At 40.0% G+C, this 17,130-nt stretch overlaps 1 protein-coding gene across 1 annotated transcript; it reads left to right on the top strand.

The window, feature by feature from the left end:
* Positions 1-1,364: 1,364 nt before the first annotated feature.
* Positions 1,365-9,905, top strand: LOC119417239 (F-box only protein 6-like). The gene is made up of 4 exons (XM_037684450.1): positions 1,365-1,474; positions 1,599-1,694; positions 9,462-9,597; positions 9,684-9,905. Exons 1-4 carry the CDS (start codon positions 1,365-1,367, stop codon positions 9,903-9,905), a joined length of 564 nt encoding a protein of 187 aa, XP_037540378.1.
* The last annotated feature ends 7,225 nt before the right edge of the window (positions 9,906-17,130 follow it).

Raw genomic sequence — 17,130 nt, 5'->3', positions numbered from 1 at the left:
AAAAAAAAAAAAATGTTTAGAAGAACAGCTTGCATTAAAAAGAGTTAGAGTTTGAGAAATTTAACTTGCACCACAGTAACACTAACATAAAAAAAGCAAGGTAAAAAGTAAAAGTGAATGCATATTGTGTGTAGCCTTTCAGGGTGTCATCGAGTGTTATAGGAAGTAGATGAATTAAAGCATATATCTAATATAAATCAAGCAAACGGCCTGATGATAATAAATTACTATGGTCAAAATAAAAGCACTCATTCTTCCACCTCTGGTCAAATTTTGTTGTTTTGTCCTTTGTAGTTTACGTCATTTCCTTAGAGAAATGAATATGGCCCGTCACCTTTCATGCTTATGTGAGAAATGATGGAGTTATTTTAGACCATCTTAAAACCAGCACCATCTGCAGGAGCCCGTGCATTCTGTCAGCACTAAGTGTTGGAAACCACTTCTAGCTACAACCACGTCCCAGTTTAGATCAAAGTCTGTAAAACTGTCTGAGTTAGAGCTGTTTTTGTGCTTGCTAAGGTTGATGAGCAGTGTGTGTGTGTGTGTGTGGGTGGGGGGGGGGGGGGGGGGGGGGGGGGCATCTTAAATCAGACTGACTTTAAAATGTATTCAGATGTAAATCTGTAGTCCCTGACTGCTTTCTAAGACTTTCATGAACCAGTGGTTCATGTAATATTTTGCTAACAAACAGGGTTGCCTCCAAAAGTTATTGTTAAAGTTGTACACTTAAAGCTCAGATCATCTGGTAGTGCTTGGAGTGTGCATTAGAGATGACTCTCAGATACTACCACATAAACGTTTAGCTCAATATCTATAAACTGAACCAAGTTCTTGTGTTTGCTGAGATGGAGTAGGTGTGGCAGACATCTTGAATTGGATTAATTTAATATTCAGTCAGTTGTCTTGTGTTTTTTTTTTATGTAGGTTTTTTTAAAATGTATCCAGTGTTTTATGCAATATTTTGCTAACAAACGCATCGCACACACACACACAAGAAAACCTGGTTTAGCATTTCACTGTAACAGTTTTTTAGATGTGGGGATCTAGCTGTAAAATGATTATAGTTTGTGGTGTCTGTTTAATTCATGTACAGCAGGAGTTGTACAAAGTGTTTTTATACTGATAATTCTTCATCTGACCAGATTATGTCATCTTTTTCTATTTGTTATCGAACATTATCTGAGTTCAAACTCAAATCATGGTTCATTTCCTGTAACGACACATGTTTTAGACGGCTTGACTTTTATTTATTTATTTATTTGTCTGCGCTCATATTTTTGTGCCAGATGTCTTTTCCGCTCACAATAAACTGTTCTATTCAACGCATGCCTTCAAAACTTTTTAACATTTTTTTTTTAGAAGGGATGAAAGAATGGCAAATTTTGCAAAATGGTGGGGATGGTTGGAGAGTTACAGAAGTGCCCAATCCACATCCGGACGAGGAAGTCCGAACAGCCTTTGCGACTTCTTTTTAGTGAGTCAACAGAATTAGTGTCCAGATATATAGCTCTTCAATTCATACAGCATATTTGTAGAATATATATAATATAGTCAAAAATGATACAAATATAAATTCAACTTGTTTGTTTTGTTTGCAGCATATGTGAAAAGTTACAAATGATTGATCTGAAGAAGGAAGGATACAACCAGTTCTTTATGGATCACTTTCAGCCAGACATCAGAATATCTGACTGGTGAGGAAAAACACATAACTTCTTGTTTTTCATTGTATTGTTGTAATAATAATAATAAGGCCACTATGACGAAAGTATGGATCTGGAAGCATGCATTTCAAATTAATTTCATTTCATTGTTAATATTTGTACTATTTTGAATGTTTTACCGACTATAATAGTTTTTTATGTCGTTTGTGATGTGCATGCAACCTGTCGCACACCTTTTTGTTAAAGCAGTTCATCTTCTTCATGAACGCACGAGCATTCCTATTTTAAACGATAATTCATCCACAGGCATTTAGTGAATGTTGAGGCATTGGATGGAGTCTGCAGCTGATTTTTATTAAAAAAAAATTATTACAAGCTCACAATACAAGGCAGGTTTAAGAAAACTGTTTTTGTGCAACAATTTTGAGGACCCAGGACACTTGTTTACTTTAAACACTTTCACTTCCGTAGTGCTTCAGCAGCACTTTATATACATTATGCTGCATCACAGACACGTATAAATGTATTTTTTATATTTTCAACAATCAGACTGATTGTTGCTAAGCTTGCAGAAAACTTTAGTGGAGAAGCCCCCCCCCCCCCCCCCCCCCCAAAAAGCCACCATCACCACCACAACCATGGAACACATAGTTTCAGAGTGGAAGCTTGATTGATGACCAGTTTATATTTATTAGCTAAACCTGTAACATGATTAAGTGTAAAGACTCCTTCACTATGGATGATAACCCTGCTTTAATAATAAATACATACATACATACATACATAAATAAATAAACAAACAAATAAATCCACGTGAAGCAACCCCATTACCCCAACACGTAGCTGTAGCATCATGCAAACTTGGAGTGATGTGATAGCTTGTAGCCACATCTTGACACGGTCTGAGAGTGTCACGCTAGTGCTAGACGGTGCACAGTGCAATCCTGGACATACTTGATAGTATTGTTGTGAGAACGTGCTGTTAACACAGAGCGGGGTGAGAGTGCAGGAGAGTTGTCTGGAGATGTGATAGGAAAACCTATTTGTCAGGTACTAAGAGCTTCCTGAGCAGCTTCATGAGTGTCTTCACTCTGGCAGAGGTTTTCCAGATTTGCTGTAGTGCAGCCACATTCTAATGTACATAAGTTGTGTATGGAGAGAAAAGGGTTCTTCAAGAAGTGTGAATGAGGCCTAAAGAGGATTGTTAGCCTTCCTTAAAAAGATAAACTGGCCATTTTTGAAATCGTTCTGTTGAATATTTCTCAATACATCTACCTTATATCAGTCATTGAGCACAGAGTGGAAAAACAAGCAATAATCTGTCCAGGCTGTTAATGGCTATAAGCAAGGGCCCGTTTTATATAGTTTTTATTTTTTATTTTTTTATTTTATTTTAAAGCTCTTTTTATTTCTTGAAAGTAAATGGCATACCTATTTACTTTAGCAGATTTTAACCCTTGGAAGATCTTATGGGGGGAGGGGGGGGGGATCAGCCAGACATTTATTTATTTTTTTTTATTTTTTTTTTATTTTTTTATTTTGGTGTTGTCCTTACAAGTAACATGATCGTTCCTGATAAAGCCTATAAATACATTTTTTTTTTTTTTTACTTTGTCAGGGTTGTTTTAAATGGTTCCATAAACTCCCAGTAACTTTACTTCCCTCCAGTGCAGTGTTGTCCAAAGTGCAGTCCTGGGGCCATTTGTGGCCCTTGGAGTGATGTTGTGTGGTTCACAACTGCAGCTTAAGGATGGTATAATTTTGGCCCATAGGCATAAGAGATTGTTGTAGACATTTTGCAAATTTAATGATGATATTTTTTAATATAATTTTTAGGTTTAACTGCAAAACCTATAAAATAAATCACAAAATAAGCAATATTAAATTTAATACAATCTTTTGGCAATAAATCCATCCATCCATTATCTTTACCTGCTTCTTCCATTTTGGGTCACGGGGGTCGCTGGTGCCCATGTCCAGCAGTCACTGTGCGAGAGACGGGGTACACCCTGGACAGGTCGCAAGTCCATCACATGGACACATAGAGACAAACGAGACAAACAACCATTCAATCTCTCATTCACACCTAGAGACAATTTAGAGTTACCAATCAGCCTAACATGCATGTTTTTGGTCTGTGGGAGGAAACCGGAGCACCTGGAGAAAACCCACGCATGCACGGAGAGAACATGCAAACTCCACCCAGAAAGGCCCCTGGACCGGGGTTTGAACCAGGGACCTGCTCGCTGAGAGGCAGCATCTCTACCAGTTGCGCCACCGTGCTGCCCCTGGCAATAAATCAATAAAATCAAATAAATTAAATAAAAAAATCAAGTAATAAAACATTATAGTTTATGAAGCTTTTAATGTTTTGGATCTACAATAATTTAGAACACCTTCTCCACCAAAATTAGTAAATTTTGTCCTTTCTCCAAAATATTGTTTACACTGAGTAAAAAAAAAAGCACTAAAAAATATGTATGCTTTTTATTATTTATTTATTTCACTTTTTTGTGGCTCGCAACGTCTTTCATCTTCAAGGTTTTTGACCCACATATGAAAACGTTTGGACACCCCTGCTCTAGTGTTTTTAGGGGGAAAAAAATAACCCTGTTGAAATCCATTATAAATGCATTTTTTGATTCCATATGTATCATATCATAACATAATGCTGTAGTGTGTCAAAGACAGCTTTGCTGTGGACATACGGTCCCACCAAATGTGTTATTTAAAACACGTACGGTCCCACTAAATGTGTTATTTAAAACACGTACGGTCCCACCAAATATGTTATTTAAAACACGTATGGTCCCACTAAATGTAGTGAAAGTGGGAGACAGCTTACTGTACCTTCACTACTAATTAATTATTTAAATATAACGGGTTCTTTCTTTTTCGAGTTAAATTAATGCCATGTGATGAGGTAACTGTGAGGATTGTTTAATCAGTGACAAGAGACGTTAATTTTCCTTTGACCCATCAGAATAAATGTGGTCATTTATTTAACAGAATCAAAAGTTAACATCAAAACATGTACACATGATTAGCTGATCTGGTTCTGATTAATAAAACTTGGCACGCTTTACTAATAAGACAACAAGACATTTCTGAAGGCATCTAGATTACTGGCAAAATAGAAGAGTTTAAAGGAATGAGTTTATAGGTTTAAAGAAAAGATGGGTGAAGAGAAGTGTATGTTGTTGACCAGAATTGGCACGCTTCTTTCAATCACCAGCTCAAACCTCCGGTACACTTAGCACGTGACGACTCGTTACCTTCGCAGGAGATAAATCAGCTCCGGTGTCGGGTCCATTTCAACACTACCTTCCAGCGTCTCCGGTAAGAGCGGCTGGTCATCGTCAGAAGTCGTGTCAATTTACCCCGTTCAACAAACAGGCTCAGCTCCCTTCGAAGTTGGAGGCGTTACACCCGGGTGGATTCACAGCAAGCATCTGTGAGTCCGTCAGAGTTTCCACTCAGAAGTGGAAGACTCCACAAGGCTTGAGAAGACTCCATCAAAGACTGAGTTCAACTCAGATCCAAGACTTCAGAAGAACTCAGAAGAGCTTGAGAAGACGGAGAAGACGGAGAAAACTCCGTAGACGGAGTAGACTGAATAAGACTCAGTAGACTGAATAGTTCCAGGAAGTGTGGACTTTTAAAGAGTTCTCACTTCCTGTCACTTAGTGCTTCCTGATTGGTTGAAACAACCAACAGGGGGTGGCTCTAGTGATGTCAGAGGGTTATTAAAAGTCAATAGAGGATTCAGGAATGTTTAGGAATGTTTAGTACAGACAGAGAAATGTTATGGCGAAGTGAGACACGCAGATGCCAGTGTTTCTCTTTTTATCGTATGCTAAGTTTAAAAACAATACAGCCCGTTCTAATAACTTGTTTTCTGACTGTCTCTGACTTTCGACCGACATCACTGACTTCTCATTCAGACAGAAGATCAAAATGCATAATTACTTTGTAAATAGACATTTAACTTGATTTCTAATTTAAATGAGGTTAAAAAAAATCATTAATACTGTTTCACAGTTGATTTAAAATGAGTGGTTCACTTCACCATTAGGAATGATATGAACTAAACACACTTTGATTGTCAAGATATTGTAAAATAGTAATGATAATATAAAAAGAAGAGTGTTCTTTCAATTGATTAGTTCAGGATACAATTAGACAGTCTCTGGATGAGCTAATTTGTATTTCTGGATTCAAATCAATGAAATAACAGTTCCTGTCCCATGAAGGTCTTCAGAAGCAGGTTTTGGTCAGAGGCCGAGTTCACTACAATCGTTAGTGCCCAGATGGCAACACGAAGCAACACGTCATTCATGTCTAGATGTTGCTGCAGAGTTTCTTCTCTCGTAGGAAAATGCCTCATTCATTCATTTTCTTTCTTACTTTTCAAAAACTGTCTTAAGATAAATATTCTCTAGCTTAAAAAAATAATTGTGGAGGTCATTTTTTTAACTAAAGGCCCTTAAGGAGTAAAAAAAAGTAATTTAAGATTGATTACTTTATTGTGGACAAAATATGAAAATGTGGTATTTTTAAACAGTTATGAATAAGGTGGCTGTTAAAGAACATTTATTGTCATGAAATTAAATGACCTTCTAAGGGTTTCACCTCAACACTTTAGCATGACACCATTTGTTTAGTTTGTTGGTGCTTTCTCAACCAAACAAAATGTATGTTACTACAGGCATAGTTGTCTGATGAGTGGAGCAACTTATCCCATTTTCTAACTTGGAGGCTAAATGTTTTACTTCTTCATTTTGTGACTTAAAATGAGTTATTCTAAGCAATAAGTCAAAGCAGGTAGTGTATATTGATTCTAATTTTACTTTGTTAGTTACAAACTAAAAATCATTATTGAAAATAATTGCTACGCCCTTTTCCTGAAGCTTTGAGTTGGTTCAGTTCAACTCAGCAGAACATTGGTAGCCACGAGCTTGCTTGTCAGACAGTGTTCATAAAGATGCAAAAAAAATATGTAAAATAAATAAAGTTGTTTTTTAAGTGTTCTAATTGTGCTGTCTTTTTCTGTCAACAAATCAGACAAAATAGAGTAAAAAAATGGAGTAATATCACACTAATCAAGAGGGCAAGACAGTCAGGAAGTTGATGAAATGTGCCTAAAGTGTCATGATCACATTCTCTCTGCCACACCCACTTCCCTGCAGCTCATTAGCACTCATGCCCCGCACCTGCTCCTCACCCTATTTAAGAATCCCATTCATGACTAATAATAATAATATTAATAATACTTTATTTATAAAGCCCTTTAAAACAACCACAGCTGCCACAAAGTGCTTTACATATAAAATCAAGAACATTTAAACACATAAAAACAGTTGTTAAAACATTAAGATCAATAAAAGTAATAAAAACAGTGCAGATCAAATTCAGTGTGTGCTAAAAGCCAGGGAGTAAACATGTGTTTTTAAAAGAGTTTTAAAACTGGACAGTGAAGGGGCTCGTCTGATGGGAAGAGGGAGATCGTTCCACAGTCTTGGAGCAGCAACAGAAAAAGCTCTGTCCCCTCTGAGCCTCCGCTTAGACCTCGGCACCTCCAGGAGCAGCTGATCAGCTGATCTGAGGCACTGAGCAGGAGAGTATGGGTGAAGCAGCTCAGAGAGGTAGGATGGAGCAAGACCATTTAAACTTTTAAAAACAAATAAAAGAATCTTAAAATGAACTCTAAAATGAACAGGCAGCCAGTGGAGTGAAGCCAGAGTGGGGGTGATGTGCTCCCTTTTTTGAACTCCAGTTAGAAGCCAAGCAGCAGCGTTCTGGACCAACTGGAGGCGTCTGAGGGAGGACTGGCTGACTCCAAGGTAAAGAGCGTTACAGTAATCCAGCCGAGAGGTGACGAAGGCATGGATTACTGTTTCCAGCTGCTGTTTTGTAAGGATGGTCTTTACCTTAGCCAGTTGTCTGAGGTGATAAAAACTGGTCTTGACCACCGCTCCAATCTGGGACTCTAATTTAAAATCACTGTCCATTTTAAAACCCAAGTTAGAAATAGTTTTCTTTACATGTGGTGCCAGAGGGCCCAGATCAACAGGGCAAGGTTCACAAGAGCCACTAGGACCAAACACCATCACTTCTGTTTTCTTATCATTGAAATTTAAGAAGTTTAAAGACATCCAAGCTTTGATGTCTTCAAGACACAACAGAAGTGGCCTAATTGAGGGGGCATCTTTCTTTTTAAGTGGCATATAGATCTGACTGTCGTCAGCGTAACAATGAAAAAAGATCCCATGCTTTCTAAGGATTGATCCCAATGGAAGCAGGTAAAGGGAGAAAAGCAGGGGACCTAAAATAGAGCCCTGTGGAACCCCAAAACACAGAGGAGCAGTGGAGGATTCAGACCCAGCTATGTTGACAGACATGGTTCTGTCTGCCAGATAGGACCTAAACCAGCTCAGTGCAGTACCACAAATACCCACTTGGCGCTGTAAGCGTGATATTAAAATGTTATGGTCCACGGTATCAAAGGCAGCTGTTAGGTCGAGCAGGACAAGAACCACATGTTCACCAGAATCATTAGCCATAAAAATATAATTAAAAACTCTGACTAGAGCTGATTCTGTGCTGTGGTGAGTTTTGAAGCCAGACTGAAAAAACCCCAGGATATTGTGCTCATCCAGAAAACATTTGACCTGTGAATATACAATTTTTTCTAAAATTTTTTAAATAAAAGGCAGCTTGGAGATGGGCCTAAAATTAGCCAAGACAGTTTGGTCTAGGCTAGGCTTTTTAAGCAGGGGCTGCACCACAGCATGTTTAAAACTTATTGGGACAACACCTGAGGACAGACTGCTATTGATAACAGCAAGAATCACCTGCCTGATGCTGGAAAACACCTCTTTTAAAAGACGAGGGGGGACAAGGTCACGAGGAGAACCTGATGGTCTAATATGGCCAACCACATCCTCTAAAAGGGTCAGGGTCACTGGTTCAAATCTATCAAACACAGCCAGGCAGGGGACCAAGCAGGAGGGGTCAAAAGCAGGGGCTGAAATAAGAGCCCTTGTGGTAACAACCTTATTTATAAAAAACTGCAGGAAGTCATTACAAAGTTCAGTAGAGGCTTCCAGACAGACAGGTTGTGGGGCCTTCAGGACAGAGTCAATAGACTAAATGCTGCCAGATTATTGTACCATTCTTGTTATCTGATATCCAGACATCTTGTTCACGCCTGACGTTCACGTCTTGTTCTTTGGATTTTGACCTCACGCCTTGTTTTATGGATTTACTGTTCTGCCTGCTCCTTGTCTGGTTTTGTTCTGTCCATCTGACCATGGTAACACTTACTCTTTCTGGCCTAAAAATTCTGGATTACGGTTTGACCTTTGGATTTATTATTGGACCTCTGACTCCCTGTGCTTGACCCTTGCTTCTCCCTTTGGACCACGACCCTGCATTGCCCCGCTGTCCAGCATCAAAGCCTCCTTCCTGAGCAGATCCTCCTCCGATTGGGGTGACGTCATCTCTTCAATCTCAGACTGGTGGCTCTCACCCCACATGCCTGTGAAGACGTGTTCCAGCAGCTGCAAATCAATAAATTTGTTGTTTGTTTTTTTACACTCGTTGTCCGGTTGAATTTTGAAACCTAAAACCTGATTCTTGACATAAAGACACCGATGGAGCCTCTCAGCACCACTGGAATATAACAATTTATGCTCGGCACACATGTTTGCAAAGTAACTTTGATGTTGTTCAGTTGAGAAATCAGCAGTATTACTGTTGATATGATGGTGTGGGTCTTTACTTGTGGTGTTTCAGGATAATTCCCCGTTGGGGCTGTGGATCACAGTATCATGTCCGTGTGGAGCTGCTCAATAATAAAATGAAGCGTCTCCAGATGTTCGCACCTCGTACTGTTGACCTTAAAACTGGAACATATCTACACTGGAATCAGGTACAAAAACAAAACACTCTCCTTGAAGTGTTGTAAAGTTCAGAAAATATACAAGACTGACTCTAAACCTTCTGATTATTTTCCAGATGACCCATATATTTCACAACTACGGTCCAGGCGTGAGATATATTCGATTTATCCACGGAGGTAAAGATACACGGTTTTGGAAAGGGTTCTTTGGAGTTCACATAACTCAAACCTGTGTTGAGATATGCCCAGCAATGCACAAGCCCATTGGGACAGGCTTGGGGAGAACAGACAAGGACGAAATGAGGAAAGCAAAATCTCATGTATGCACCATATCCTGATTTTTGTGTGTGTGTGTATGTGTGCAGAAACAATAAAAAGTGTCAGCAACATGACAAATGCTTAATACAAAGTTTACAGAGTGGACGAGCACTGATTCAAAAACAACCACTGAGAGTATTAAAATGTCTGATTTATGCATTAATTTTTAAAACAGTGCATCAAAGCTGTTTGTAAATCAGCCTTAAAGAGTAAATATAAATATGAAAATCACTTTTTTGTGCTTCTATGCATTTGCAGTCATGGGAAAGAGAACACCCACGTTGTCCCAGTGTTACTTATCTGGACATAATTTAAAAAAAATCTATTGTTTGTCACGTTGAATTTCACTTACAAACCATGACAAATTGAAGGGCAGCAGTATTTGCTTTTCTACAGTTATTGCTGATGTCTTTCCTTCTCGGCGTTATGCACACTTCTTTGCTCCAAAGCAGCAAATTGTGGTCACATTTGCTGATAATCGGTTAACCAAGTGCATTTTTCCTTTTTAAATCATATCAAAGCAACAAATGTATACATAGCTTGCACACATGGCTTTTCCACTGTTGCTTCATTTTAGTTTAATAACTAATAGTCAGTTTGTTGTTTTTGTACACAAGTTTTTTTTTGCATATCCATATGTATGTAAAACCAAAGAATTGAAAAGAGGGTGAACTTTCTCTTTTACATGACTGTATTTGTGTTAATTTATCTGTCTGTGCAAACAAACTTGTCTACTATGAAAATGAAATAAAAAAAAGCTGTTTTCTCTGTTGAAACGTCATTTTAAGAAGAATTCAGCACTTTATTTCCTTTGATGGTATCAGTAATGTACTTTTTAGATGATGCTACATGAAAATGCATTTGCACATCAGTCAGTGAAAAGATGCTCAGTGTGAGGAAACAAACCAAAAGTTGTTCTTTCAGAAACAAGTCAAATAAAAGACAATGTACTGTTCCACATTTCAGTGACTTTAAAGTGGTGTAACCAAGCTGATGTATGTTCCCTTTGGTTTGTATTGGTCATTAAACTGTAGCCAATCTCAACTGAGGGGGTTGATGTGGAGGTGGTCAGCACCTACACATACAGTATCTGGGCATACAACTGGATGACAGGCTGGACTGGTCAGTGAACACAGCCTCCCTCTCCAGGAAGGGTCAGAGCAAACTCTACTTCCTGAGAAGACTTGTGTCCTTCATTATCTGCAGGAAACTACTGCTCATGTTCTACCAGTCTGTGGTAGCCAGTGTCCTCTTCTGTGATGTTGTGTGTTGGGGAGGCAGCATTAAGAGGAGAGATGCAGGGCGACTCGACAGGCTGGTGAGGAAAGCTGGTTCTGTGCTGGGAACAGAGCTGGAGTTACATCAGTGGCAGAGAGAAGGTCCCTCAGTAAGCTACTAGCCACCATGGACAGTGCTGACCATCCTCTTCACGGCACCCTCATGAAGCAGAGGAGCTCCTTCAGTGGTTGACTGCTGTTCCAGTCCTGCTCCATGGACAGATTCAGGAAGTCCTATGTCCCTCAGGCCATCAGACTGTTCCAACTTCTCCTGACACTATTTTCTCCTCTACTACATTATTTGCCAACTCCTCCTTCAGGGCCACATCTACTCCATTACTTTTTCTCTCCACACCATGGTTAAACTGTTTAAACTCTGCTCCAATGCTGTGAGCCTTGCTGCCCTTCCACTTGGTCTCTTGGACACATAAAACTTCTACCTTCCTTCATCATGTCATCTAGCTCTCTACCTTTGCCTGTCATTGTCTCCACATTTAGAGCTGCAACCCTCAGTCCTACATTCTTGACTTTCCTTGTCTCCCTCTGTCTCCTGACACGTTTCCCTCCTCGTGATCTTTAACTAACAGTAGCACAATTTCCACCAGAGCCTTGTTTGTCAACAGCACCGATGGCGGTCATTGTTAACTCTGGCCTCAACTGATCTGGTATGACCAAAAAGTCCAGGCTCAATAATCCAGGTATATAATCCATCAATTTTCAGTCAGGTCATCTGGACAGTTTTTTTTTTTTTAATCTGGTATGGTTTTGCTTGGATGAACTTGAATATTAGTTTAGGCAAAAGTGTTTTATGTTGGATGCCCTTCCTGACACAACCCTCACCACTTACCCGGGCTTGGGACTGTCACAAGAGATACACTAGCTTGTGCTCCCTAACTATTGTGAATAAATAAAAAGTGAAAACAGCTAAATGCAGCAGCCAGACATCAGTGGCAGCAGATCACAGCTACTAACTGCTAATGTTAAGTGTTCAGTGTTTGGGTGAGGAGCAGTTCAGCAGTCTGACTACACCCGGGTATAAGCTATTTACTTTGTATCAGTCTGGTGGTTTTTGCCCAGATGCAGTGCAGCCTCCTCCCCGAGGTCGGCGGCGGGCGGGGGGGGGGGGGGGGTGTGTAAATAGTGCATGTGCAGGATGTGTGGGGTCATGGAGGATGCAGGTGGCTCTTGTCTTGCACCTGGAGATATAAATGTCCCTGAGGGAAGGTAAGCTGCACCCGATGGTCCTCTGAGCAGATTTACCACCCTCTGCAGCACCTCCTTCTCTGCCACAGTGCAGCTATGGAGGTCAGGATGCTCTCCACCACACAGTTGTAGAAGGACCTGAGGACATCAGCTTCCAGACCTGTTTTGTTCAGCTTCCTTAGGAAGTACAGGCGCTAGTGGGATTTTTTAATGACAGCCGTGGTGTTGGTGTGCCAGGTGAGCGCGTTGGCCAGTTGCACCGTGAAGTACCAGACAGAGGGGAACATTTCCACCACTGCTCCATCAATGTAGAGTGGAAGGGGGGCAGTGCCAGTCATGCAGACATCTAGAACCATCTCTTTAGTCTTCTGGTTGTTGAGGATGTTGTTGTTTTCCCTGCACCAACACGTCAGGTCCTCTACCTCCAGCCTGCATGATGACTTGTGTCCATGGTTGATCCATCCATCCATCCATTTTCTTTACCCGTTTATTCCATTTTGGGTCACGGGGGTCGCTAGTGCCCATGTCCAGCAATCACTGTGCGAGGGGCGGGGTACACCCTGGACGGGTCGCAAGTCCATCACAGGGCCACATAGAGACAAACGAGACAAACAACCATTCACTCTCACTCACACCTAGGGGCAATTTAGAGTTACCAATCAGCCTAACATGCATGTTTTTGGTCTGTGGGAGGAAACCGGAGTACCCGGAGAAAACCCACGCATGCACGGAGAGAACATGCAAACTCCACCCAGAAAGGCCCCCGGACCGGGGATTGAACCAGGGACCTGCTCGCTGAGAGGCAGCAGCTCTACCAGTTGCGTCACCGTGCTGCCCCTCCATGGTTGATGAGTTTAACTAAACTTCACCACAAGGTTCTGGTTGTGGTCTATCATGGTGCGTTAAGATTCATAACTGGCTGTAACTACCATACTCACCAATGCACTCTATATTCATTGGTCAACTGGTCATCATTAACATCACACAGACCCTCTCACTGGTACATTTTCATCTTTAAATGACTTTTTGATCTGTTGCCTTCATACATCTCCTCCTATGTTGCAATATCAGTGCAGCAACAACATGTGCTCCAAAGACATCATTACCTGCAGCATCACCTCAGTGTGGATCGAATTTGGCAAAAGGGCCTTCTCTTATTCTGCTCCTGTTTCCTGGAACTCCTTGCAAAAAGATCAGAAACTCTCGACCTTGACTTCTCGAAGAGCTTTTAAACAACTGTTTTCAATGCAAAAACCAATGGAAACATTTTCCTGTTTTTAGTATTTTACAACTTTTATAATGTAGCATGCTTTTATTTTATTTTATATCACTTATTTTATATGCTTTTCATTTTATATGCTTTCATAGTATGAATGTTTATAGTTGTGTGCACCTCATTTATGATTTTCATTTAAAACAGGTCTCTCTTGTAAATGAGTCCTTGTGACTCAATGAAACTAGCCTGTATAAATAAAGGTTGAATGAATTCATTCAACCTTTATTTATACAGGTTGGTTTCATTGAGCCACAAGGACTCATTAACAAGAGAGACCTGTTAAAGAATGTGGCGAGCTCTGCTGTCGCTGGTACTGCGAGTGAACAGCAGTGGGCTGAGCACGCAGCCCTGGGGTGAGCCAGTGCTCCTGAGGATGGTGGAGGATGTTGTGTTGTTTATCCTGATCCTGCAGGTAAGGGAATCCAGGATCCAGCTACACAGGGAGTTCCCAGTGCTGCCAGATTTGCCACTAGTTTGTGGTATGATGGTGTTGAACACAGAACTGAAGTTCAGGAACAGAGGCTCACGGAGGAGTCACTGGTCTCCAGGTGAGAGAGAGTCTGGTGGGTCAGATCAGTGATGGCATCTGCCGAGGTTGGGCCTGTAAAGATACCTTTTTTACCTTTTTTGTATATATATATATATATATAAAATAAATTTATATATTTTATTACTTTTTTTTTTTTTTTTTTTTTTGAATGAACAACAATTTACAAACAAACCAAGGCAAACAAAAAAAGTAATACAACGCATCAATTAACTTTCACAGGTTGAGTTATATACATTCAAATAATATGCAATAATAATAATAATTACATAACAAGGAACACATGTAGAGGTTTATATCAAATTAAAGTTATTAATCAAAGTATAAAGCTGTGGAGCAGATTTACTTTAAACCAACTTAAGAGACCCACAAAAATATTTCAGGTAATTTTCTCAATGCCATAAAGTTGGATTCACGGGCCTGTACTGTATGTGGGGCACTTCCTGTTCCACACTCCGACCAGTAGGTGGCGGTAATGAACATGCCGGTTATTTTGCCGACTGTCAATATCCACAACGACGAAGTTTACAGGACTGTACTTTCTTTTTAAGGTTTCGCTGCTCCGACAGTCAGGTGTTTGAATATATGCGCTCAACCAGGAGTTTTGTTTATTCAGTGACTCACTTGCGTCGTAGAAAACCTGAGCGTCCTGTGATGAGAGGAGGGTGAAAGGTAAGGCTAAAAGGGAGCAAACACTTTTTTTTTTCGTGTCGTCCTGCTTAAATGACTGAAGGTCTGAAAATGCATTCGGTATTTGTAACTGGACGCATGTTTGTTCTTGTAGGTTCCGAGAGGCGACAAGTCGAGTCTGGCTTTATCCATGACGAAGAAGAGAAGTAGAACCATGGGAGCAACAAACAGTTCTGTTGTCTCAGCTAGTTCATCTGCAGCTGCCTCCACATCTGGGCGTCATCCTGTAAGTTTAAATACAACATCTGGGCGTCCACCGTATATCCAGCCCCCAAACCTAACAGCAGAAAAGTACCAAAGATCACTGATGGTTTTGACACAGAGCCAGTGGTTCATCATGCTCAGCACATTCATTGTCATTGTTACTATTCAGCACTGGCATTAAAGACTTCAGTCTTGCCAAAACAGAAAGTGACGCTGGTGAAATACTTTGACTTGTTTAGATTCTTCTACCCATATCGACATAAAATACCACATCGCCTAACAATCCAGTTTATCGTTGAAGCTGTCATCCCAAATTAAGACCTTGTTTCTTTTTTGGTTCAACTATGTAAATTTATGGGTTTTTTTTAAGTGAAAACATTTTTTTTGTAATTTCTAGTAGATACCACTCAGCTTCAGGTTGTGTTGGTCTCCATTAAGCTACTAGAAATGTACCTGTATGACTACCGTAATCTTAAAATAAAAAGTTCCATTTTTTTTTTGTGTGTGTTACAACCTGGTTCTGGGGTTGCGACAAAAAAAAAAAGGGAAAAGGACATAAAACATGATTTTAGGAATGTTTATTGTAAAATGAAAGTTTGATGGCAAGATGGAGAAGCTCAAACCTGTCAAAAGAAGAGTTGAATTAACCAAACCAGGCCAAATAAACCAACTAAAGCAAACCAAGTCAACAAATCAACACAACCAAGACAGACCCAAGGAAGACGAGCAAGGCGCAGGGACAGGCCTAATGGGCAACACAGCACCCCTCTCATACTGCTCAGTGATTACCTGCTGCGCTTCTCAACACAGCCATCCCTACAGCAGCTCAGCCATTCACCTTTTGCAAAGCCATTAGCTACTCAGCTGTATTGAAATGTCCATTTACCCAGCATTCCTATAACATTTGCTTTATAGGATGTTGTCATACGACTAGAGATTAGCCAGTTTTCCAGTTTCTACCACTGGTAACATTTGAAAAGCTCCACTGCCCACCTCCTTGGATTGTGCTTGCACAACTTTCAAGTTATGTAACTGGCTACTCCGCTGTTATTTAGTGCAGATCTTATCAGGGTTATTCTCTTCAGTGATCTAAAACGTGTTCCCTGTTGCCTCCCAGCCAAACGTTTTGTGACATTTTTCCTCTGCTTTGCTAATTGAACCTGCCCGAGTCAAGTGTGAATAACACAACAATAGCCCCAACCCCCAAAAATGTTATTGCTCCTAAGCTTTCTAGTTGTTTTCCATACTTTGATAATTTCATTCTTTTTCAATTGTTTTCAAAGAGAGAAATATAAAATCAGAGTTTTTTTTCCTCCGTACAATTTTAAATCTTAATCGTTTAGTTCATCACCTCATCAGTTAACGTTTTTCTTAGTTCATATCAGATCTTATTACTGTTTTTCTTTACAATTTATATTTATGTTGGGTGTAACTGGGACCTGTGTACACAATTTCGTTCCACCTCATGTACCACGTGTGGTGCGAATGACAAAGAACCTTGAATCCTTGAATCAATAGTTTGTGTGTGTGTGTGTGTGTGTGTGTGGGGGGGGGGGGGGGGGTTGTGTGTGTGTTTTTCAAACTCTTACTTCTTTTCTTTAGGGTACCATCATCCACAAAAAAGTGTTCTGTTTATATATTTGAATGTCTTGGAAAATTCATTATAGTACACGTAATCATTAAAGAAAAAAGTAACAGACTAATCACACCACCTTGTGGTGTACCATTGTTAACAGTGTGTTGATTTTATAATTCAAATCCAACCTTTGCTTTGTTTTTTCTTCCAAACAAAAATAAAACACAGTTCTAATCTCCCAGACCGACCCCCAACTTATCCAGTTTATTTCCTCCTCTCTTCTTTCCTGCATTTTCTAAATTACAATGTCTGATTTTGACTCCATTGTGCTCCTTCGTTTGTAAAACCATTCTGGTAGCTCACAATCGGTCCTCTTGTATGATAACCTTTCAGTTATTGTTCTTTTTATAATTTTGCACAAGTCTGATGTCAGTGTTTCTGGTTTGTAGCTTCTAGGTTTGGATGGATCCTT

This window comes from Nematolebias whitei, chromosome 11 (genome assembly GCF_014905685.2).
Source record: "Nematolebias whitei isolate Nwh7 chromosome 11, NemWhi1, whole genome shotgun sequence".
NCBI lineage: Eukaryota > Metazoa > Chordata > Actinopteri > Cyprinodontiformes > Rivulidae > Nematolebias > Nematolebias whitei.
Note: the sequence above shows the minus strand (reverse complement) of the source record. Positions and strands in the feature narration are given on the sequence as shown.

Bases quoted from the DNA above. Each gene is read 5' to 3' on its own strand.
- LOC119417239 (XM_037684450.1), top strand. From the start codon at position 1,365: ATGAAAGAATGGCAAATTTTGCAAAATGGTGGGGATGGTTGGAGAGTT. The intron at 1,695-9,461 runs GTGAGGAAAAAC...GTGGTGTTTCAG, and splicing joins GACATCAGAATATCTGACTG to GATAATTCCCCGTTGGGGCT. The intron at 9,598-9,683 runs GTACAAAAACAA...ATTATTTTCCAG, and splicing joins CATATCTACACTGGAATCAG to ATGACCCATATATTTCACAA.